General features: G+C 46.7%; 1 protein-coding gene across 1 annotated transcript in view; it reads left to right on the top strand.

Annotated features, from left to right (window-relative positions):
- LOC116359254 (E3 ubiquitin-protein ligase RNF19A-like) overlaps positions 1-23,478 on the top strand; it is an 84,691-nt gene extending 61,213 nt beyond the window's left edge. The window contains exons 4-10 of the mRNA XM_031811819.1: positions 12,696-12,840; positions 13,650-13,812; positions 16,081-16,195; positions 17,000-17,161; positions 17,922-18,135; positions 19,342-19,470; positions 19,594-23,478. Of these exons, the coding sequence (XP_031667679.1) occupies positions 12,696-12,840; positions 13,650-13,812; positions 16,081-16,195; positions 17,000-17,161; positions 17,922-18,135; positions 19,342-19,470; positions 19,594-20,323 (1,658 nt within the window). The 3' untranslated portion in view covers positions 20,324-23,478. The remainder of the gene's footprint in view (positions 1-12,695; positions 12,841-13,649; positions 13,813-16,080; positions 16,196-16,999; positions 17,162-17,921; positions 18,136-19,341; positions 19,471-19,593) is intronic.
- The last annotated feature ends 2,904 nt before the right edge of the window (positions 23,479-26,382 follow it).

The following is a 26,382-nucleotide window of genomic DNA, read 5'->3' as shown; positions in this document are numbered from 1 at the left end:
GAAACACACTCCAGTTGAGGTCTAAGAGAGAGAAACACACTCCAGTTGAGGTTGAGGTCTAAGAGAGAGAAACACACTCCAGTTGAGGTTTAGGTCTAAGAGAGAGAAACACACTCCAGTTGAGGTCTAAGAGAGAGAAACACACTCCAGTTGAGGTTGAGGTCTAAGAGAGAGAAACACACTCCAGTTGAGGTCTAAGAGAGAGAAACACACTCCAGTTGAGGTCTAAGAGAGAAACACACTCCAGTTGAGGTCTAGGAGAGAGAAACACACTCCAGTTGAGGTCTAGGAGAGAGAAACACACTCCAGTTGAGGTCTAGGAGAGAGAAACACACTCCAGTTGAGGTTTAGGTCTAAGAGAGAGAAACACACTCCAGTTGAGGTTTAGGTCTAAGAGAGAGAAACACACTCCAGTTGAGGTTTAGGTCTAAGAGAGAGAAACACACTCCAGTTGAGGTTTAGGTCTAAGAGAGAGAAACACACTCCAGTTGAGGTCTAAGAGAGAGAAACACACTCCAGTTGAGGTTGAGGTCTAAGAGAGAGAAACACACTCCAGTTGAGGTTTAGGTCTAAGAGAGCGAAACACACTCCAGTTTAGGTCTAAGAGAGAGAAACACACTCCAGTTGAGGTTGAGGTCTAAGAGAGAGAAACACACTCCAGTTGAGGTTTAGGTCTGAGAGAGAGAAACACACTCCAGTTGAGGTCTAAGAGAGAGAAACACACTCCAGTTGAGGTTTAGGTCTAAGAGAGAGAAACACACTCCAGTTGAGGTCTAGGAGAGAGAAACACACTCCAGTTGAGGTCTAGGAGAGAGAAACACACTCCAGTTGAGGTCTAGGAGAGAGAAACACACTCCAGTTGAGGTTTAGGTCTAAGAGAGAGAAACACACTCCAGTTGAGGTTTAGGTCTAAGAGAGAGAAACACACTCCAGTTGAGGTTTAGGTCTAAGAGAGAGAAACACACTCCAGTTGAGGTTGAGGTCTAAGAGAGAGAAACACACTCCAGTTGAGGTTTAGGTCTAAGAGAGAGAAACACACTCCAGTTGAGGTCTAAGAGAGAGAAACACACTCCAGTTGAGGTTGAGGTCTAAGAGAGAGAAACACACTCCAGTTGAGGTTTAGGTCTAAGAGAGAGAAACACACTCCAGTTTAGGTCTAAGAGAGAGAAACACACTCCAGTTGAGGTTGAGGTCTAAGAGAGAGAAACACACTCCAGTTGAGGTTTAGGTCTAAGAGAGAGAAACACACTCCAGTTGAGGTCTAAGAGAGAGAAACACACTCCAGTTGAGGTTTAGGTCTAAGAGAGAGAAACACACTCCAGTTGAGGTCTAGGAGAGAGAAACACACTCCAGTTGAGGTCTAGGAGAGAGAAACACACTCCAGTTTAGGTCTAGGAGAGAGAAACACACTCCAGTTGAGGTTTAGGTCTAAGAGAGAGAAACACACTCCAGTTGAGGTTTAGGTCTAAGAGAGAGAAACACACTCCAGTTGAGGTTTAGGTCTAAGAGAGAGAAACACACTCCAGTTGAGGTTTAGGTCTAAGAGAGAGAAACACACTCCAGTTGAGGTTGAGGTCTAAGAGAGAGAAACACACTCCAGTTGAGGTTTAGGTCTAAGAGAGAGAAACACACTCCAGTTGAGGTCTAAGAGAGAGAAACACACTCCAGTTGAGGTTGAGGTCTAAGAGAGAGAAACACACTCCAGTTGAGGTTTAGGTCTAAGAGAGAGAAACACACTCCAGTTTAGGTCTAAGAGAGAGAAACACACTCCAGTTGAGGTTGAGGTCTAAGAGAGAGAAACACACTCCAGTTGAGGTTTAGGTCTAAGAGAGAGAAACACACTCCAGTTGAGGTTTAGGTCTAAGAGAGAGAAACACACTCCAGTTGAGGTTTAGGTCTAAGAGAGTGCTTTGGACCAAATAAAAAAACTTTGAAAACAAGTATGTAAATCTATTGTTTTAAACTTCCTAAAGTTAGTTGAATGACTTTAAAACCAGTCGTCTATGTTTAACCGTACGCGAGCAGTCTGCTGCTAAAGGTCTGGTGGAAAGTAACCAAGCGGAGACTCTCTTCGGTGAAAACCACGCTGCTGGTATAGTGAACGATGGGAAGTTGTTCAATGGACAAGCAAATAAACAGGAAGGTGAATGGTCTCCATGACGACCTGGAGAAGATGCTCTTAGAACATCGATTTGGAGCAGAAAACTAAAGAAATCTGTGATTGGTATTGACCCGGGGGGGGTCCAAGAATGGATAGTATTGTGGAAGAAATTTGAACAACCCCAAAATAGAACCCAACGAACCGGTTGTACCCAGACGTATAGTATCTATAATAGTCCTGTCTGATGAGGACAACGAAGACACAGCAGAAAAGATGAGGGAGCTGCTGGTGTCAGCTGCTCATCAAGGGGCTGTGCTGTGAGCTGGTGTCAGCTGCTCACGAAGAGGCTGTGCTGTGAGCTGGTGTCAGAGCTGCTCACCAAGGGGCTGTGCTGTGAGCTGGTGTCAGCTGCTCACCAAGGGGCTGTGCTGTGAGCTGGTGTCAGAGCTGCTCACCAAGGGGCTGTGCTGTGAGCTGGTGTCAGAGCTGCTGGCCAAGGGGCTGTGCTGTGAGCTGGTGTCAGAGCTGCTGTCCACCGAAAGGATGAGAGAAGAGAGGCCGGGACCCAGGAGTCTGGCCACTGAAAGGATGAGAGAAGAGAGGCCCAGGACCCAGGAGTCGTGAAGGTTACATTTCAGGGGGGTCGACGATAAAGTGGATGTCCTCCCAGCTGAAGCAACATCTGAAGAGCAACCAAACATTTTGAGAGGGTGTTTATCAGATCGGCCGAGTCCCACACAGATTGAGTCATAACGCCACTTCAGAACCTCTCTCCTACCAGAGATCCCGACTGGGAGAGGTTTCTACATTTCCGGGGAAGCTGGACCTCCTGATCCCGAGGGGCGAACACAGGGGGCCGGGGAAGCTGGACCTCCTGATCCCGAGGGGCGAACACAGGGGGCCGGGGAAGCTGGACCTCCTGATCCCGAGGGGCGAACACAGGGGGCCGGGGAAGCTGGACCTCCTGATCCCGAGGGGCGAACACAGGGGGCCGGGGTGGCTGGACCTCCTGATCCCGAGGGGCGAACACAGGGGGCCGGGGTGGCTGGACCTCCTGATCCCGAGGGGCGAACACAGGGGGCCGGGGAGGCTGGACCTCCTGATCCCGAGGGGCGAACACAGGGGGCCGGGGTGGCTGGACCTCCTGATCCCGAGGGGCGAACACAGGGGGCCGGGGAGGCTGGACCTCCTGATCCCGAGGGGCGAACACAGGGGGCCGGGGAAGCTGGACCTGCAGGCTGGGAACCATCTGCCCAGTCAGTCCGTAAGTGCTAAACTAATTTAATGAATTCACAGGAACGTTAATGGATGGACGACCACAAACTGTACACTAACAACATTACTACTGCAAGCCTTAAACCCAGGCCTTAAACCCAGGCCGTAATAAACCCAGGCCGTAATAAACCCAGGCCGTAATAAACCCAGGCCGTAATAAACCCAGGCCGTAATAAACCCAGGCCGTAATAAACCCAGGCCGTAATAAACCCAGGCCGTAATAAACCCAGGCCGTAATAAACCCAGGCCGTAATAAACCCAGGCCTTAAACCCTGACTTTATTTATTTGAATGAAACTCCACTGTTGACTTGGATGGTGATTCTTGGTTTGGACACAACGTTCCAATGACAGTCCCCTAAAGCTTCAGGTGGCGTCAGATTTCTTGTTAGGAACTAATGATTGGAACAATATAGAGTAAACATTGTGGACCAGTCAATGGATGGGGACCTGACTCACCTGGTGCAGGTGTCTTCTGGACACTGATGATCTACCACTGGAGGGCTCTACAAGGGGACCTGACTCACCTGGTGCAGGTGTCTTCTGGACACTGATGATCTACCACTGGAGGGTTCTACAAGGGGACCTGACTCACCTGGTGCAGGTGTCTTCTGGACACTGATTTCCCACTTGGAGGGTTCTACAAGGGGACCTGACTCACCTGGTGCAGGTGTCTTCTGGACACTGATGATCTTCCACTAGGAGGGTTCTACAAGGGGACCTGACTCACCTGGTGCAGGTGTCTTCTGGACACTGATCTACCACTGGAGGGTTCTACAAGGGGACCTGACTCACCTGGTGCAGGTGTCTTCTGGACACTGATGATCTACCACTGGAGGGTTCTACAAGGGGACCTGACTCACCTGGTGCAGGTGTCTTCTGGACACTGATGATCTACCACTGGAGGGTTCTACAAGGGGACCTGACTCACCTGGTGCAGGTGTCTTCTGGACACTGATGATCTACCACTGGAGGGTTCTACAAGGGGACCTGACTCACCTGGTGCAGGTGTCTTCTGGACACTGATCTACCACTGGAGGGTTCTACAAGGGGACCTGACTCACCTGGTGCAGGTGTCTTCTGGACACTGATGATCTACCACTGGAGGGTTCTACAAGGGGACCTGACTCACCTGGTGCAGGTGTCTTCTGGACACTGATGATTTACCACTAGGAGGGTTCTACAAGGGGACCTGACTCACCTGGTGCAGGTGTCTTCTGGACACTGATGATTTACCACTGGGAGGATTCTACAAGGGGACCTGACTCACCTGGTGCAGGTGTCTTCTGGACACTGATGATCTACCACTGGAGGGTTCTACAAGGGGACCTGACTCACCTGGTGCAGGTGTCTTCTGGACACTGATTTCCCACTTGGAGGGTTCTACAAGGGGACCTGACTCACCTGGTGCAGGTGTCACCTGGACACTGATTTACCACTGGAGGGTTCTACAAGGGGACCTGACTCACCTGGTGCAGGTGTCTTCTGGACACTGATGATCTACCACTGGAGGGTTCTACAAGGGGACCTGACTCACCTGGTGCAGGTGTCTTCTGGACACTGATTTCCCACTTGGAGGGTTCTACAAGGGGACCTGACTCACCTGGTGCAGGTGTCTTCTGGACACTGATGATCTTCCATTAGGAGGGTTCTACAAGGGGACCTGACTCACCTGGTGCAGGTGTCTTCTGGACACTGATGATCTACCACTGGAGGGTTCTACAAGGGGACCTGACTCACCTGGTGCAGGTGTCTTCTGGACACTGATTTCCCACTTGGAGGGTTCTACAAGGGGACCTGACTCACCTGGTGCAGGTGTCTTCTGGACACTGATGATCTTCCACTAGGAGGGTTCTACAAGGGGACCTGACTCACCTGGTGCAGGTGTCTTCTGGACACTGATGATCTACCACTGGAGGGTTCTACAAGGGGACCTGACTCACCTGGTGCAGGTGTCTTCTGGACACTGATGATCTACCACTGGAGGGTTCTACAAGGGGACCTGACTCACCTGGTGCAGGTGTCTTCTGGACACTGATGATCTACCACTGGAGGGTTCTACAAGGGGACCTGACTCACCTGGTGCAGGTGTCTTCTGGACACTGATGATCTACCACTGGAGGGCTCTACAAGGGGACCTGACTCACCTGGTGCAGGTGTCTTCTGGACACTGATGATCTACCACTGGAGGGTTCTACAAGGGGACCTGACTCACCTGGTGCAGGTGTCTTCTGGACACTGATGATCTACCACTGGAGGGTTCTACAAGGGGACCTGACTCACCTGGTGCAGGTGTCTTCTGGACACTGATTTCCCACTTGGAGGGTTCTACAAGGGGACCTGACTCACCTGGTGCAGGTGTCACCTGGACACTGATTTACCACTGGAGGGTTCTACAAGGGGACCTGACTCACCTGGTGCAGGTGTCTTCTGGACACTGATGATCTACCACTGGAGGGTTCTACAAGGGGACCTGACTCACCTGGTGCAGGTGTCTTCTGGACACTGATTTCCCACTTGGAGGGTTCTACAAGGGGACCTGACTCACCTGGTGCAGGTGTCTTCTGGACACTGATGATCTTCCACTAGGAGGGTTCTACAAGGGGACCTGACTCACCTGGTGCAGGTGTCTTCTGGACACTGATGATCTACCACTGGAGGGTTCTACAAGGGGACCTGACTCACCTGGTGCAGGTGTCTTCTGGACACTGATGATCTACCACTGGAGGGTTCTACAAGGGGACCTGACTCACCTGGTGCAGGTGTCTTCTGGACACTGATGATCTACCACTGGAGGGTTCTACAAGGGGACCTGACTCACCTGGTGCAGGTGTCTTCTGGACACTGATGATCTACCACTGGAGGGTTCTACAAGGGGACCTGACTCACCTGGTGCAGGTGTCTTCTGGACACTGATCTACCACTGGAGGGTTCTACAAGGGGACCTGACTCACCTGGTGCAGGTGTCTTCTGGACACTGATGATTTACCACTAGGAGGGTTCTACAAGGGGACCTGACTCACCTGGTGCAGGTGTCTTCTGGACACTGATGATTTACCACTGGGAGGATTCTACAAGGGGACCTGACTCACCTGGTGCAGGTGTCTTCTGGACACTGATGATCTACCACTGGAGGGTTCTACAAGGGGACCTGACTCACCTGGTGCAGGTGTCTTCTGGACACTGATTTCCCACTTGGAGGGTTCTACAAGGGGACCTGACTCACCTGGTGCAGGTGTCACCTGGACACTGATTTACCACTGGAGGGTTCTACAAGGGGACCTGACTCACCTGGTGCAGGTGTCTTCTGGACACTGATGATCTACCACTGGAGGGTTCTACAAGGGGACCTGACTCACCTGGTGCAGGTGTCTTCTGGACACTGATTTCCCACTTGGAGGGTTCTACAAGGGGATCTGACTCACCTGGTGCAGGTGTCTTCTGGACACTGATGATCTTCCACTAGGAGGGTTCTACAAGGGGACCTGACTCACCTGGTGCAGGTGTCTTCTGGACACTGATGATCTACCACTGGAGGGTTCTACAAGGGGACCTGACTCACCTGGTGCAGGTGTCTTCTGGACACTGATTTCCCACTTGGAGGGTTCTACAAGGGGACCTGACTCACCTGGTGCAGGTGTCTTCTGGACACTGATGATCTTCCACTAGGAGGGTTCTACAAGGGGACCTGACTCACCTGGTGCAGGTGTCTTCTGGACACTGATGATCTACCACTGGAGGGTTCTACAAGGGGACCTGACTCACCTGGTGCAGGTGTCTTCTGGACACTGATGATCTACCACTGGAGGGTTCTACAAGGGGACCTGACTCACCTGGTGCAGGTGTCTTCTGGACACTGATGATCTACCACTGGAGGGTTCTACAAGGGGACCTGACTCACCTGGTGCAGGTGTCTTCTGGACACTGATGATCTACCACTGGAGGGTTCTACAAGGGGACCTGACTCACCTGGTGCAGGTGTCTTCTGGACACTGATGATCTACCACTGGAGGGTTCTACAAGGGGACCTGACTCACCTGGTGCAGGTGTCTTCTGGACACTGATGATCTACCACTGGAGGGTTCTACAAGGGGACCTGACTCACCTGGTGCAGGTGTCTTCTGGACACTGATGATCTACCACTGGAGGGTTCTACAAGGGGACCTGACTCACCTGGTGCAGGTGTCACCTGGACACTGATTTACCACTGGAGGGTTCTACAAGGGGACCTGACTCACCTGGTGCAGGTGTCTTCTGGACACTGATGATCTACCACTGGAGGGTTCTACAAGGGGACCTGACTCACCTGGTGCAGGTGTCTTCTGGACACTGATTTCCCACTTGGAGGGTTCTACAAGGGGACCTGACTCACCTGGTGCAGGTGTCTTCTGGACACTGATGATCTTCCATTAGGAGGGTTCTACAAGGGGACCTGACTCACCTGGTGCAGGTGTCTTCTGGACACTGATGATCTACCACTGGAGGGTTCTACAAGGGGACCTGACTCACCTGGTGCAGGTGTCTTCTGGACACTGATTTCCCACTTGGAGGGTTCTACAAGGGGACCTGACTCACCTGGTGCAGGTGTCTTCTGGACACTGATGATCTTCCACTAGGAGGGTTCTACAAGGGGACCTGACTCACCTGGTGCAGGTGTCTTCTGGACACTGATGATCTACCACTGGAGGGTTCTACAAGGGGACCTGACTCACCTGGTGCAGGTGTCTTCTGGACACTGATGATCTACCACTGGAGGGTTCTACAAGGGGACCTGACTCACCTGGTGCAGGTGTCTTCTGGACACTGATGATCTACCACTGGAGGGTTCTACAAGGGGACCTGACTCACCTGGTGCAGGTGTCTTCTGGACACTGATGATCTACCACTGGAGGGTTCTACAAGGGGACCTGACTCACCTGGTGCAGGTGTCTTCTGGACACTGATGATCTACCACTGGAGGGTTCTACAAGGGGACCTGACTCACCTGGTGCAGGTGTCTTCTGGACACTGATGATCTACCACTGGAGGGTTCTACAAGGGGACCTGACTCACCTGGTGCAGGTGTCTTCTGGACACTGATGATCTACCACTGGAGGGTTCTACAAGGGGACCTGACTCACCTGGTGCAGGTGTCTTCTGGACACTGATGATCTACCACTGGAGGGTTCTACAAGGGGACCTGACTCACCTGGTGCAGGTGTCTTCTGGACACTGATGATCTGCCACTGGAGGGTTCTACAAGGGGACCTGACTCACCTGGTGCAGGTGTCTTCTGGACACTGATGATCTACCACTGGAGGGTTCTACAAGGGGACCTGACTCACCTGGTGCAGGTGTCTTCTGGACACTGATGATCTACCACTGGAGGGTTCTACAAGGGGACCTGACTCACCTGGTGCAGGTGTCTTCTGGACACTGATGATTTACCACTAGGAGGGTTCTACAAGGGGACCTGACTCACCTGGTGCAGGTGTCTTCTGGACACTGATGATTTACCACTGGGAGGATTCTACAAGGGGACCTGACTCACCTGGTGCAGGTGTCTTCTGGACACTGATTTCCCACTTGGAGGGTTCTACAAGGGGACCTGACTCACCTGGTGCAGGTGTCACCTGGACACTGATTTACCACTGGAGGGTTCTACAAGGGGACCTGACTCACCTGGTGCAGGTGTCTTCTGGACACTGATGATCTACCACTGGAGGGTTCTACAAGGGGACCTGACTCACCTGGTGCAGGTGTCTTCTGGACACTGATTTCCCACTTGGAGGGTTCTACAAGGGGACCTGACTCACCTGGTGCAGGTGTCTTCTGGACACTGATTTCCCACTTGGAGGGTTCTACAAGGGGACCTGACTCACCTGGTGCAGGTGTCTTCTGGACACTGATGATCTTCCACTAGGAGGGTTCTACAAGGGGACCTGACTCACCTGGTGCAGGTGTCTTCTGGACACTGATGATCTACCACTGGAGGGTTCTACAAGGGGACCTGACTCACCTGGTGCAGGTGTCTTCTGGACACTGATGATCTACCACTGGAGGGTTCTACAAGGGGACCTGACTCACCTGGTGCAGGTGTCTTCTGGACACTGATATCTCTGGGTCTTTCTAGAAACGAGGGTACAAGTCAGGATTTCCTGTACTGGGCAACTTGTTACTTCTGAAGTCATTGATCATAATCAGCATTTTTTTTCATGCCATTACATGAAGAGAAACACCAGAAGAAAGATGCCCAGAGTCCCTGCTCATCTACATGAACGTGCCTTAGGCCTGCTGCAAGGAGGCATGAGGACTGCAGATGTGCCCAGGGTCCCTTCTCATCTACATGAACGTGCCTTAGGCCTGCTGCAAGGAGGCATGAGGACTGCAGATGTGCCCAGGGTCCCTGCTCATCTACATGAACGTGCCTTAGGCCTGCTGCAAGGAGGCATGAGGACTGCAGATGTGCCCAGGGTCCCTTCTCATCTACATGAACGTGCCTTAGGCCTGCTGCAAGGAGGCATGAGGACTGCAGATGTGGCCAGGGTCCCTGCTCATCTACATGAACGTGCCTTAGGCTGCAAGGCGGCATGAGGACTGCAGATGTGCCCAGGGCCCCTGCTCATCTACATGAACGTGCCTTAGGCATGCTGTAAGGAGGCATGAGGACTGCAGATGTGCCCAGGGCCCCTGCTCATCTACATGAATGTGCCTTAGGCCTGCTGCAAGGAGGCATGAGGACTGCAGATGTGCCCAGGGTCCCTGCTCATCTACATGAACGTGCCTTAGGCCTGCTGCAAGGAGGCATGAGGACTGCAGATGTGCCCAGGGCCCCTGCTCATCTACATGAACGTGCCTTAGGCCTGCTGCAAGGAGGCATGAGGACTGCAGATGTGGCCAGGGCAATACATTGCAATGTCTGTACTGTGAGACGCCAAAGACAGCGCTTCAGCGAGACAGGGCGGACAGCTGATCGTCCTCGCATTGGCAGACCACGTGTAACAGCACCTGCACAGGATCGGTACTTCCGAACATCACACCTGCGGGACAGGTACAGGATGGCAACAACTGCCCGAGTTACACCAGGAACATACAATCCCTCCATCAGTGCTCAGACTGTCCGCAATAGGCTGAGAGAGGCTGGACTGAGGGCTTGTAGGCCTGTTGTAAGGCAGGTCCTCACCAGACATCACCGGCAACAACGTTGCCTATGGGCACAAACCCACCGTCGCTGGACCAGACAGGACTGGCAGAAAGTGCTCTAAAATGGATTAAATTCGTTTTTTTCCCCCCTCGTCAATCTACACACAATACTTCATGACAAAGCAAAACAGGTTTTTAGAAATGTTAGCAAATGTATAAAAAATTAAAAACAGAAATACCTAATTAAAGGTCCCACAGTTGACAGTTCACCTGTCCCCCACAGTTGACAGTTCACCTGTCCCCCACAGTTGACAGTTCACGTCAGAGCAAAAACCAAGCCATGAGGTCGAAGGAATTGTCCGTAGAGCTCCGAGACAGGATTGTGTCGAGGCACAGATCTTGGGGAAGGGTACCAAAATATTTCTACAGCATTGAAGGTCCCCAAGAACACAGTGGACTCCATCATTCTTAAATGGAAGAAGTTTGGAACCACCAAGACTCTGGCCGGCCGCACAGAGAGCTGGCCGGCCGCACAGCCAAACTGAGCTATCTGTGGAGAAGGGCCTATACAAATATTTACACATGTTAAGTTTGCTGAAAATAAATGTAGTTGACAGTGAGAGGACGTTTTTATCTCTCCTGGCTCCTGTGGAAGGAAACATGGAATGAAGCCCTGTGAAATAAGACGCTGGTGAAATGATTTTATATTATGTTATTATATTATTATTATATTTATATTATATTATGTTATTATATTATGTTATTATATTTATATATTATTATATTTATATTATATTATGTTATTATATTATGTTATTATATTTATATATTATTATATTTATATTATATTATGTTATTATATTTATATATTATTATATTTATATTATATTATGTTATTATATTATGTTATTATATTTATATATTATTATATTTATATTATATTATGTTATTATATTATGTTATTATATTTATATATTATTATATTTATATTATATTATGTTATTATATTATGTTATTATATTTATATATTATTATATTTATATTATATTATGTTATTATATTATGTTATTATATTTATATATTATTATATTATATTATGTTATTATATTATGTTATTATATTTATATATTATTATATTTATATTATATTATGTTATTATATTATGTTATTATATTTATATATTATTATATTTATATTATATTATTATATTATATTTTGTTATTATATTTATATTATATTATTATATTTATATTATGTTATTATATTTTATTATATTTATACTATATTTATATTATATTATATTTATATTATATTATATTTATATTATATTATATTATATTTATATTATATTATGTTATTATATTATGTTATTATATTTATATATTATTATATTTATATTATATTATGTTATTATATTATGTTATTATATTTATATATTATTATATTTATATTATATTATGTTATTATATTATGTTATTATATTTATATATTATTATATTATATTATGTTATTATATTATGTTATTATATTTATATATTATTATATTTATATTATATTATGTTATTATATTATGTTATTATATTTATATATTATTATATTTATATTATATTATTATATTATATTTTGTTATTATATTTATATTATATTATTATATTTATATTATATTATATTTATATTATATTATATTTATATTATATTATATTTATATTATATTATGTTATTATATTATATTTATATGATATTTATATTATATTATGTTATTATATTTATATGATATTATTATATTTGTTATTATATTTATATTATATTTAATATATATTTATAATTTATATTATATTTAATATATATTTATAATTTATATTATATTTAATATATATTTATAATATTTATTATATTTATATTTATTTATTTATTTTCTATGTCAGAGAAGAACAAACAAAAGGTTTTCAACTGGGATACATTCATTCAGAAAGTTTTCACATTTTGTTACGTTACAGCCTTATCCTAAAATAGATGACATAGTCTTTCCCTCTCCCACCGAGCTCCTTGTGTGGCCAGATGGGAACCGGGAATACTGCCTCTGGCAGGTTGGGAATGTTCTAGACGAAGAAGAGGGTGTATATGCTGTCTGGGATTTAAGGGGAGGTGTGGTCCTCTGTTTTAACAACAAACACGGCGTTTCTATTCCTTCATCCGTAGCCGATGACATCAAGCCCTGTCCGCGCTGCGCTGCTTACATCATCAAGATGAACGACGGCAGTTGTAACCACATGACCTGCGCCGTGTGCGGCTGTGAGTTCTGCTGGCTCTGCATGAAGGAGATCTCTGACCTGCACTACCTGAGGTGAGAGGCAGAGGGGTGAGGAGTCTGTCAACACTCAGGGAGTCGTACATCACTATCTATACAGTAACCACAGTATTCTGCCTCTGAATAGCCAGAGTTCTGCTAGGCTATATGCCCTAGACTGTCACCTGGTCAGCCTGTCAGGGATGGGTTGTAATCATCTCTGTCTCTTGGTCAGCCTGTCAGGGTTGGGTTGTTATCATCTCTGTCCCCTGGTCAGCCTGTCAGGGTTGGGTTTTAATCATCTCTGTCTGTCCTCCCCAGCCTGTCAGGGTTGGGTTGTAATCATCTCTTTCCCCTGGTCAGCCCGTCAGGGTTGGGTTGTTATCATCTCTTTCCCCTGGTCAGCCCGTCAGGGTTGGGTTGTTATCATCTCTGTCCCCTGGTCAGCCTGTCAGGGTTGGGTTGTAATCATGTCTGTCCCCTGGTCAGCCTGTCAGGGTTGGGTTGTAATCATCTCTGTCCCCTGGTCAGCCTGTCAGGGTTGGGTTGCAATCATCTCTCTCCGTCCTCCCCAGCCTGTCAGGGTTGGGTTGTTATCATCTCTGTCCCCTGGTCAGCCTGTCAGGGTTGGGTTGTTATCATCTCTGTCCCCTGGTCAGCCTGTCAGGGTTGGGTTTTAATCATCTCTGTCTGTCCTCCCCAGCCTGTCAGGGTTGGGTTGTTATCATCTCTGTCCCCTGGTCAGCCTGTCAGGGTTGGGTTGTTATCATCTCTGTCCAGCCTGTCAGGATTGGGTTGTAATAATCTCTGTCCCCTGGTCAGCCCGTCAGGGTTGGGTTGTAATCATCTCTGTCCGTCCTCCCCAGCCCGTCAGGATGTACCTTCTGGGGCAGGAAGCCGTGGAGCAGGAAGAAGAAGATTCTGTGGCAGCTGGGCACGCTGGTGGGCGCTCCGGTGGGCATCGCTCTGATCGCTGGCATCGCCGTCCCCGCCATGATCATAGGCATCCCTGTGTACGTGGGGAGGAAGGTGAGCTGACCCTAAACACACGGCAGACTGAGGTCATCAGATGACGTCAGCCGTCGTGTTGACAGACAGATGACCAGACAACAGAGAAGCCGTTCATCAGTAATGGGTCTGTGCTGTAAACGGGATGATCAGGTGGAAGTCTAGTCGTCTGTTCAACCAGAAAGATGATAATAAGCTCGTGGACTAAAGGTGGAGGAATGTACCGGAAAACTTAACCTGCAGCGTTGTTCCCAACAACTACTGTGTACGAGTCAATGATTACACAGGCTTGTTTTAAATGAACACAGAATAATACAGTTGTTTTAAATGAACACAGAATAATACAGTTTTATATGAACACAGACAGAATAATACAGTTGTTTTATATGAACACAGAATAATACAGTTGTTTTATATGAACACAGACAGAATAATACAGTTGTTTTAAATGAACACAGACAGAATAATACAGTTGTTTTATATGAACACAGACAGAATAATACAGTTGTTTTATATGAACACAGACAGAATAATACAGTTGTTTTAAATGAACACAGACAGAATAATACAGTTGTTTTAAATGAACACAGACAGAATAATACAGTTGTTTTATATGAACACAGACAGAATAATACAGTTGTGTTATATGAACACAGAATAATACAGTTGTTTTATATGAACACAGAATAATACAGTTGTTTTATATGAACACAGAATAATACAGTTGTGTTATATGAACACAGACAGAATAATACAGTTGTGTTATATGAACACAGACAGAATAATACAGTTGTTTTATATGAACACAGAATAATACAGTTGTTTTATATGAACACAGAATAATACAGTTGTGTTATATGAACACAGAATAATACAGTTGTGTTATATGAACACAGACAGAATAATACAGTTGTTTTATATGAACACAGACAGAATAATACAGTTGTTTTATATGAACACAGACAGAATAATACAGTTGTTTTATATGAACACAGAATAATACAGTTGTGTTATATGAACACAGAATAATACAGTTGTGTTATATGAACACAGAATAATACAGTTGTGTTATATGAACACAGACAGAATAATACAGTTGTTTTATATGAACACAGACAGAATAATACAGTTGTTTTATATGAACACAGACAGAATAATACAGTTGTGTTATATGAACACAGACAGAATAATACAGTTGTTTTATATGAACACAGACAGAATAATACAGTTGTTTTATATGAACACAGAATAATACAGTTGTGTTATATGAACACAGACAGAATAATACAGTTGTTTTAAATGAACACAGACAGAATAATACAGTTGTTTTAAATGAACACAGACAGAATAATACAGTTTTATATGAACACAGAATAATACAGTTGTTTTAAATGAACACAGACAGAATAATACAGTTGTTTTATATGAACACAGAATAATACAGTTGTTTTATATGAACACAGACAGAATAATACAGATAGCCAATAGATGGAACCATTGCATCACTCGTGATGTGTTTTCAGTAAGTCGAGAGTCATGGTTCTCCTCACAGTACGGTGACCCCTGACCTAACCCTGTCTGTCAGATCCATGACCCCTGACCTGTAACCTCCATCTGCCAGATCATGACCCCTGACCTGTAACCCCCATCTGTCAGATCCATGACCCCTGACGTTTAACCTCCATCTGTCAGATCCATGACCTCTAACCTCCATCTGTCAGATCATGACCCCTGACCTGTAACCCCATCTGTCAGATCCATGACCCCTGACGTTTAACCTCCATCTGTCAGATCCATGACCTCTAACCCCCATCTGTCAGATCATGACCCCTGACCTGTAACCCCCATCTGTCAGATCCATGACCCCTGACGTTTAACCTCCATCTGTCAGATCTATAACCTCTGACCTCTAACCCAGTCTGTCTGACCTATAACCCCTGTATGTCTGTCAGATCTATAACCCCTGACCTATAACCCCTGTATGTCTGTCAGATCTATAACCCCTGACCTTTAACCCCTGTATGTCCGTCTGTCTGTCTGTTAGATCTATAACCGCTATGAGGGGAAGGACATCTCTCCTCACAGGAGGAACCTGGTGATAGCAGGAGTCACTCTGTCTGACCTATAACCTCTGACCTCTAACCCGTCTGTGTCTGTCTGTTAGATCTATAACCGCTATGAGGGGAAGGACATCTCTCCTCACAGGAGGAACCTGGTGATAGCAGGAGGAGTCACTCTGTCTGACCTATAACCTCTGACCTCTAACCCGTCTGTCTGTCTGTCTGTTAGATCTATAACCGCTATGAGGGGAAGGACATCTCTCCTCACAGGAGGAACCTGGTGATAGCAGGAGGAGTCACTCTGTCTGTCATCATGTCTCCTGTGGTGGCAGCCGTCTCTGTCGGTCAGTATACTGTCCTCTGTCTGTCATCATGTCCCCTGTGGTCAGTATACTGTACTGTCTGTCATGTCCCCTGTGGTCAGTATACTGTACTCTGTCTGTCATGTCCCCTGTGGTCAGTATACTGTACTCTGTCTGTCATGTCCCCTGTGGTCAGTATACTGTACTCTGTCATCATGTCCCCTGTGGTCAGTATACTGTACTGTCTGTCATGTCCCCTGTGGTCAGTATACTGTACTCTGTCATGTCCCCTGTGGTCAGTATACTGTACTCTGTCTGTCATGTCCCCTGTGGTCAGTATACTGTACTCTGTCTGTCATCATGTCCCCTGTGGTCAGTATACTGTACTCTGTCTGTCATCATGTCCCCTGTCATGTTAAAACAAAACACAGACGTTTTTCTTTTCCACTTTGGATTTGATTAAAGATCCCAAATTCTCTGTGTGACCACCTGCCAATATGGCTGGGAAGAATAGACATTCTACCAGACAATGCCAACATCTACCAGCATGTGGCTGGAGTCCCCCCCCCCCCCCGGGGCCTGTCTCCCCCCCGGGGCCTGTCTCCCCCCCGGGGCCCTGTTAACACAGGGATCTCTGGTTGTTTAGATGAGCTAGTAGTGACCGACTGCTCTTAGGAGACACAGTGGTCTCTGCTGGTTGTCTGGTGTCCCTCCCCAGGGTATGAGGTGGTTAACTGTCTCTCTCTCTGTGTGTCCAGGCATCGGCGTGCCCATCATGGTCCCTCCCCAGGGTGTGAGGTGGTTAACTGTCTCTCTGTGTGTGTGTGTGTGTGTGTGTGTGTCCAGGCATCGGCGTGCCCATCATGCTGGCGTACGTGTATGGCGTGGTGCCCATCTCTCTGTGTCGCAGCGGGGGCTGTGGGGTCTCCACTGGTAACGGGAAAGGGGTCCGCATCGAGTTTGATGACGAGAACCAGATGACCGCAGGGAGCGGGGCGCAAGCTACTGGTACGTCTCTCTCACACACACAGACAGACACACACACACACACACACACACACACACACACACACACAGAGAGACACACACACACACACACACACACACACACACACACACACACACACACACACACACACACACACACACACACACACACACACACACACACACACACACACAGAGAGACACACACACACACAGAGAGACACACACACACACAGAGAGACACACACACAGACAGACACACACAGAGAGACACACACACACACACACACACTGTGAGCAACCTGGTGTTTAGTCTGAATGAGTTGTGTTAGCTGCCTCATTGTGACTGGACTCTGATGACCTCTGACCCTCCTAGAGGAGGAGAATGTTCAGAAGGTGAGGTTTGACTACAGACCTTCTAGAAAAGACGAGGCCGTAGAAGGGAGAGAACCAACAGAAGAAAGACCTTGTTTACAGACCTTCTAGAAAAGACGAGGCCGTAGAAGGGAGAGAACCAACAGAAGAAAGACCTTGTTTACAGACCTTCTAGAAAAGACGAGGCCGTAGAAGGGAGAGAACCAACAGGAGAAAGACCTTGTTACAGACCTTCTAGAAAAGACGAGGCCGTAGAAGGGAGAGAACCAACCAATGAAAGACCTTGTTACAGACCACCTAGAAAAGACGAGGCCGGAGAAGGGAGAGTACCAACAAGAGAAAGACCTTGTCTTTTAGTTTATAGAGCGGCTCTGATGAACTCCTGCTCTCTCCCCTGTCTCCTCAGACACGACCTCTGTGGCGGACACCAGGAACAACCCCAGCATCGGAGAAGGTAGCGTGGGGGGCATGACGGGCAGTCTGAGTGCCAGCGGGAGCCACGTGGACCGGATGGGCGCCATGAGGGACAACCTGAGTGAGAATGCCTCCACCATGGCCCTGGCTGGGGCCAGCATCACAGGATCTCTGTCTGGCAGCGCCATGGTCAACTACCTGAACAGGTCAGTACTTTTGGATTGGTTTGAACCTTTATTCAACCAGGTTAGTCTCGTTGAGATAAAAACTTTTTTTTTTTTTTCAAGAGACAAACAGTCACATGAGTCAGTCCCAGTAGTGTAAAAGGTGTTGTTTTACAGGGTCAGTAGTGTGATAGGTATTGTTGTACAGGGTCAGTCATAGTAGTATGATAGGTGTTGTTTTACAGGGTCAGTCATAGTAGTATGATAGGTGTTGTTGTACAGGGTCAGTCATAGTAGTATGATAGGTGTTGTTTTACAGGGTCAGTAGTGTGATAGGTGTTGTTTTACAGGGTCAGTAGTGTGATAGGTGTTGTTGTACAGGGTCAGTCATAGTAGTATGATAGGTGTTGTTTTACAGGGTCAGTAGTATGATAGGTGTTGTTTTACAGGGTCAGTAGTATGATAGGTGTTGTTTTACAGGGTCAGTAGTATGATAGGTGTTGTTTTACAGGGTCAGTAGTATGATAGGTGTTGTTTTACAGGGTCAGTAGTGTGATAGGTGTTGTTTTACAGGGTCAGTAGTATGATAGGTGTTGTTTTACAGGGTCAGTAGTATGATAGGTGTTGTTTTACAGGGTCAGTCATAGTAGTATGATAGGTGTTGTTTTACAGGGTCAGTCATAGTAGTATGATAGGTGTTGTTTTACAGGGTCAGTAGTATGATAGGTGTTGTTTTACAGGGTCAGTCATAGTAGTATGATAGGTGTTGTTTTACAGGGTCAGTCATAGTAGTATGATAGGTGTTGTTTTACAGGGTCAGTAGTATGATAGGTGTTGTTTTACAGGGTCAGTCATAGTAGTATGATAGGTGTTGTTGTACAGGGTCAGTCATAGTAGTGTGATAGGTGTTGTTCTACAGGGTCAGTCATAGTAGTATGATAGGTGTTGTTTTTCAGGGTCAGTCCCAGTAGTATGATAGGTGTTGTTTTACAGGGTCAGTAGTATGATAGGTGTTGTTTTACAGGGTCAGTCCCAGGTCAGCGTTGGGGTCGGCTACCTCAACGGGTCAGCGTCCATCTGGCTGTATGCACCTTGTATTGTGACTGGAAAAATAAACTAGGTCTGATCCCTCCCCCGGTCCTGTCCTCTCTCCTCCCCCCGGTCCTGTCCTCTCTCCTCCCCCCGGGTCCTGTCGTCTCTCCTCCCCCCCGGTCCTGTCCTCTCTCCTCCCCCTCTCCCCTGCTCCAGGTTGGAGGTCCAGGCTGATGTTCAGAAGGAGAGGTGTAGTCTGAGTGGAGAGTCGGCCACCTTCAGCTTGGGGACAATCAGTGACAACGCTAGCACCAAAGCAATGGCTGGATCCCTTCTCAACTACAGGTCAGGGCCGTGTCTTTTAGAAACATTAACATTCCAATGATATCTCCACAGAGGACTTGTCTCTCTCCTGTAGACATGTGTTCCACTTGTCTCTTCCTTTCTGTCTGGTGTTGTTTTGTGTAGAGACGGGACCAGTATGGAGGTGCAGGTGGACATAGAGCCGGGTAAGTCTGCTGGTCAACTACACGACCACACTATGGATGATGGGAGAGACGCTGGGCGCTGTGGCTGGTCCTGCCACTCTGGATGCCCCTCAGAGGGCCAGGATGGCACCGCCAAGTCCTCCTCCTCCTCGGGGAAGAAGAGTAAAAGCAAGCTGAAGAAGGGAGGAGGCTGTAAGATCCAGGAGACGAGGGAGGATATGGACGCTCGTCTCCTTGAGCAGCAGAGCACCAACTCCTCAGAGTTTGACTCTCCCTCCCTCAGCGGCTCTCTGCCCTCCGTAGCCGACTCTCACTCCTCCCACTTATCAGAGTTCAGCGGCGGCTCTGACCTGGAGATCATGAAGACGTCCTGCAGCCATGGATCCTCGTCTGACTACCACAGCCGCTTCGCCACAGTCAGCCCTCTGCCTGAAGTAGAGGGAGACCGGCTGGAGGCGTTACCCTCACCCCGAGGTGTCCTCTCCCAGCCTCACTCCCCAGTCTCCTCGCCCTGTCCCGAGGTGTCCGTCTCCCCTCTGTGTCTGATAGCAGAGGAAAACATCAACCAGGTGTGTCCTACGAAGGCAGATTGTGACTGTATTACAGGAGGAGCCCTTCCCGTTGGACAGCTGCTGCAGGAGAACAACGACAACCTGCAGGCCCGTCCCTCCAGCCTGCTCCAGACCTCCTGTATTCAGACTGACATCTGACCTTAAAAACACCAGTTTTTGGTTTCACAGAATTATTATTATTTTTCTTTCTTCCCCAGAAGACAAAAGCTTTAAATGGACATTTCTGAAGTGTGGAAATGAAGCAGTGGAGAAACAGCAAGGTGAAGGCTGTTGTTTCCTGTCATGTGACAGTGTTCTGACTGGCTGCTGTCCCTCCTCACAAGCAGGAGTGAAAGAGACCCGTCACTGACCCCCAGGGCGGACTGTCAGTCAAGCTGGGGATCAGGACGCAACGTTCAGGAACCTTCAAGCTCTCAAAACGCCAAGTTGAACTTTTAATATGAACCAGGCAATACTATCCTTCGTGTTCTCTTCAGTTTTAAAATGAGTTTATAATTAAACCACTTCTGTTAAGTGATGATTTGTACTTATTATAATTCAATACTAGTCCGCTGGAAGGAATTTAAAAGCCTGGTAGTAGTTTATCTACGGCTAGCTGAGAGGGACAAACTATTCTATCTACGGCTAGCTGAGAGGGACAAAGTACTGGAGCAGAGTATTGTTGCTAGGTAGAAGTAGAGCTGGGTCTCTGGAAGGCCATGGTTTAAACATCCCGAAGATGGATGAAGGGTTAATTATAATAGCCACAACCCACCAATGAGAGAGCCACTTCCTTGAAATTGTTTAACAAATATTTTTCAACCGTCAGTAAAATAAAAAAAAATTTCAGGCTGAAGAAGCTTTCACCTCACACATAATAAGATCACTTTCATATCTGTTATAACCAATGATTTATATATACACTAGATGACTGACAGGGGGCGCTGTGTTGAAGCCACCGTGCCTCCATCTTGGCTCTTCCCCCCCCTCCATTGTATAAAACAATGTTTTGGAAGCTAAAGAAATGTATTTATTAATTGGTTTTAACAACATGTATTCCACTACAGACACCTTAATACTTTTACATTATATAATGTGAGCTAAACGTACAAATAAAATAATATATAACATTTTCCTTTTTAGATTAATGTTCCTGTCCCCACTAAAACAAAAACAAAACAAAATACATGTAATGTTGTCCTGGAAACATTTGATTGAAACACTGTAGAATTCCATTCATTCCTATGGAGGCCTGCTCCTAATGGAGAGAGCCAAAATGGCCGACCGGTGGCTTCAAAGCATCTCAATGGCCAATACATAACATCAGTAATCCATCCCCTACTGTAGAGAGCCAATATGGCCGACCGGTGGCTTCAAAGCATCTCAATGGCCAATACATATCAGTAATCCATCCCCTACTGGAGAGAGCCAATATGGCCGACCGGTGGCTCCAAAGCATCGCAATGGCCAATACATAACATCAGTAATCCATCCCCTACTGTAGAGAGCCAATATGGCCGACCGGTGGCTTCAAAGCATCTCAATGGCCAATACATATCAGTAATCCATCCCCTACTGGAGAGAGCCAATATGGCCGACCGGTGGCTCCAAAGCATCGCAATGGCCAATACATAACATCAGTAATCCATCCCCTACTGGGGAGAGCCAATATGGCCGACCGATGGCTTCAAAGCATCTCAATGGCCAACACATAACATCAGTAATCCATCCCCTACTGGGGAGAGCCAATATGGCCGACCGGTGGCTTCAAAGCATCTCAATGGCCAACACATATCAGTAATCCATCCCCTACTGGAGAGAGCCAATATGGCCGACCGGTGGCTCCAAAGCATCGCAATGGCCAACACATAACATCAGTAATCCATCCCCTACTGGGGAGAGCCAATATGGCCGACCGGTGGCTCCAAAGCATCGCAATGGCCAACACATAACATCAGTAATCCATCCCCTACTGGGGAGAGCCAATATGGCCGACCGATGGCTTCAAAGCATCTCAATGGCCAATACATAACATCAGTAATCCATCCCCTACTGGGGAGAGCCAAAATGGCCGACCGGTGGCTTCAAAGCATCTCAATGGCCAACACATAACATCAGCAATCCAGGGTTTATATACGTTGGTTATTACTCATTGTGCCTTTTTGAAAAGGAAAAGCTGTTTTTCCTCTTTCTAATCGTCTGCATCTCTCCACCTCTTCTAGACTTTCAAAAGCTAAAACAACACCTTTCAGATGGTCTCTTGACCAGGAGAGATACTAGACGAGTAGGGCTTCATAATACTGTGGTAGACTTTACACGTCTTGTTCAATTGCCTACCAAAGACAGCACTCAGGCTCTTGAGAACTCTTGTTCCTGGTAACCCTTGACGACGTCTGTTTTGTCATCCCCCAGACTCCACCTGGTGCAGCATGTCTACACCGCGTGGTTAAACATGTCAACATAAACACAGGAATGTATACAGACTGCTTGTTTGTTTGTTGTCTAATACGCTTTACAAATGCTACGCAAATAACAGGAGGCCAGAGTCTCCTGCTGTTAACCAGACTGGTTACATAAATGTACTGCAATGCTCAGAGTGTATGTACAGGGATATCATCAGTTGACCCCCCCCCCCCTCTATTCCTGTCTGTGTCCCAGATGACAGTCTGTTCCCCGACACAGTGCACAGGTAGTGTACTATCTAGAGAGTAGTGTGCCATCAGGGCCGCATGGCGTCTGTTCCCCGACACAGTGCACAGGTAGTGTACTATATAGAGAGTAGTGTGCCATCAGGACCGCATGGCGTCTTGTTCCGTGTCTCCTGCCGGTCTGTGAAGACGTGGCTGAATGATGACATCTCTGGACTGATTTAAATGCTGCTGCCTCTCCTCCCCTCACACACGTTGTCTGTTTATTCCCTGATTCATTCTCTGCACTGTCCATTTCCTGTTGGTTTAATTCTCTGCCCTGACCATTTCCTGTTGGTTTAATTCTCTGCACTGTCCATTTCCTGTTGGTTTAATTCTCTGCACTGTCCATTTCCTGTTGGTTTAATTCTCTGCCCTGACCATTTCCTTTCCTGTACTTTAAACACTAGTGCCAGATAGATTTTCTAATTTGTGCAGAATGACATGATCCTGTCCCCAGATCTGTGTTTGAAGTGGTAATGACCAAAGGAGATGGACAGAGGACACACACAGATCTGGGACCAGGCTAGAATGCCATTTAAAGGTATCTGTATATTAGTTTGCTAATTTCCTTTTACAATGTGTGTAAAATGCATAGCTAAAAAAATAAATATCTCTTAAACTTTTCCTGGTCGGTCTCCTCCCTAAGGTTGTTGTTAATGGTGGTGTCTCAATGTGGAGACTGATCGACTGAATGACTGACTCTGTGTTCTAGAGGCTTGGAGAAGGAAACTGAAATACAGTGTAGAGACATGAAACTGCCCATCTAGTTTAATGAATCACAGACCAGCATGTGAGTCTTCAGCAGGTTCTACTAAGCGGACATGTGGAATTGTTTTAATGAGATGGACATGTGGAATTGTTGTTGTTAATGGTGGTGTCTCAATGTGGAGACTGATCGACTGAATGACTGACTCTGTGTTCTAGAGGCTTGGAGAAGGAAACTGAAATACAGTGTAGAGACATGAAACTGCCCATCTAGTTTAATGAATCACAGACCAGCATGTGAGTCTTCAGCAGGTTCTACTAAGCGGACATGTGGAATTGTTTTAATAAGATGGACATGTGGAATTGTTTTAATGAGATGGTCATGTGGAATTGTTTTAATGAGATGGTCATGTGGAATTGTTTTAATGAGATGGTCATGTGGAATTGTTTTAATGAGATGGTCATGTGGAATTGTTTTAATGAGATGGTCATGTGGAATTGTTTTAATGAGATGGACATGTGGAATTGTTTTAATGAGATGGTCATGTGGAATTGTTTTAATAAGATGGACATGTGGAATTGTTTTAATGAGATGGACATGTGGAATTGTTTTAAGAGGGTCATACCATGGATCATTTTCGTTATTTCATTTAGAATTCTATTACCCCTGTAGGTATCACAAAACAAATATAATTAAATTATTTAATAAAATACTGCATTTGGCCTTTACTGCTATAGCCCAGAGAAATGCCAATTATTTATTTGTTTGACTATCCTAAGGAATAAGGTTTTGAGGTGTCCTCTGTCTGAGATATAAGAAAGATCAGGAACTATATATTTTGTTCTACATTTGAACCCCTTTTGGGGTGCATAAAACTACTATGATCATTTTTAACGGCTACCTTCAGGTTTTTAATTTTGAAAGGTTACCAGGTTACCTTCAGATGAGAACACCCATCGTGTTCGTGAGAGTCTCCCCTTTCTATAGGAGGGCCACATTAGTCTGTAGGGGAGACCTTTCAGACGTGTTCGTGAGAGTCTCCCCTTTCTATAGGAGGGCCACATTAGTCTGTAGGGGAGACCTTTCAGACGTGTTCGTGAGAGTCTCCCCTTTCTATAGGAGGGCCACATTAGTCTGTAGGGGAGACCTTTCAGACGTTACAGAGGTGTTCGTGAGAGTCTCCCCTTTCTATAGGAGGGCCACATTAGTCTGTAGGGGAGACCTTTCAGACGTTACAGCCGTGTCCCGGGATGTCTCCTGGTCGGACAAACAGCCTTGTAGCTCTTCCATTTTTCACCGCAGGTACGGAAGGAAGGCTGACAAACGAGGATGCGGTGGCTTGAGACCACAGCCCTTCCAAAACACAAATTACATGTCCAAAAAGGATGTAACATCTCATTACAAAATCATTGGCATTAATATGGAGCTGTTTTCCCCCCTTTGCTGCTATAACAGCCCACTCTTCTGGGAAGGCTTTCCACTAGATGTTGGGACATTGCTGCTATAACAGCCTCCACTCTTCTGGGAAGGCTTTCCACTAGATGTTGGGACATTGCTGCTATAACAGCCTCCACTCTTCTGGGAAGGCTTTCCACTAGATGTTGGGACATTGCTGCTATAACAGCCTCCACTCTTCTGGGAAAGCTTTCCACTAGATGTAGGAACATTGCTGCGGGGACTCAGCCACGAGCATTAGTGAGGTCGGGCCCTGATGTTGGGTGATTAGGCCTGGCTCGCAGTAGGCGTTCCAGTTCATCCCAAAGGTGTTCGATGGGGTTGAGGTCAGGGCTCTGTTCAGGCCAGTCAAGTTCTTCCACACCGATCACGGCAAACCATTTGTGTATGGACCTGGCTTTGTGCACGGGGGCATTGTCATGCTGAAACAGGAAAGGGCCTTCCCCAAACTGTTGCCACAAAGTTGGAAGCACAGAATCGTCTAGAATGTCATTGTATGCTGTAGCGTTAAGATTTCCCTTCACTGGAACTAAGGGGCCTGAACCATGAAAAACAGCCCCAGACCATTATTCCTCCTCCACCAAACTTTACAGTTAGCACTATGCATTGGGGCAAGTAGTGTTTTCCTGGCATCCGCCAAACCCAGATTCGTCCAACAGACTGCCAGATGGTGAAGCGTCATTCATCGAATCAAGATAATGCGTTGCTTTACATGGCCGCGTGCTTTACACCACTCTAGCCGACACTTGGTATTAGGCGTGGTGATCTGAGGCTTGTGTGCGGCTGCTCGGCCATGGAAACCCATTTCATGAAACTCCCGACCAACAGTTATTGTGCTGACGTTGCTTCCAGAGGCAGTTTGGAACTTGGTTGTGAGTGTTTCAACCGAGGACAGACGCGCTTCAGCACTCAGCGGTCCAGTTCTGTGAGCTTGCGTGGCTTACGTTGTTGCTTCTAGATGTTTCCACTTCACAATAACAGCACTTACAGTTGACCGGGGGGAAGCTCTAGCAGGGCAGAAGTCTTGTTGGAAAGGTGGCATCATGACGGTGCTAGACTCGGTGCTCCAGTACCGCTTGCCCTGTGGTAGCAGAGAGAATTTGAGGATCTGGGAACCCATGCCAAATCTTTTCAATCTCCTGAGGGGAAATAGGTTTTGTCGTGCCCTCTTCATGACTGTCTTGCTGTGTTTGTACCATGATAGTTCGTTGGTGATGTGGACACCAAGGAACTTAACTCTTGACCCGCTCCACTACAGCCCCGTCGATGTGAATGGGGCGTGTTCGGCCCTCTTTTTCCTGTAGTCTACGATCAGCTCTTTTGTCTTGATCACGTTGAGGGAGAGGTTGATGTCCTGGCACCACACT

Source organism: Oncorhynchus kisutch, unplaced genomic scaffold (assembly GCF_002021735.2).
Source record: "Oncorhynchus kisutch isolate 150728-3 unplaced genomic scaffold, Okis_V2 Okis02a-Okis13b_hom, whole genome shotgun sequence".
NCBI classification, from domain to species: domain Eukaryota; kingdom Metazoa; phylum Chordata; class Actinopteri; order Salmoniformes; family Salmonidae; genus Oncorhynchus; species Oncorhynchus kisutch.
Note: the sequence above shows the minus strand (reverse complement) of the source record. Positions and strands in the feature narration are given on the sequence as shown.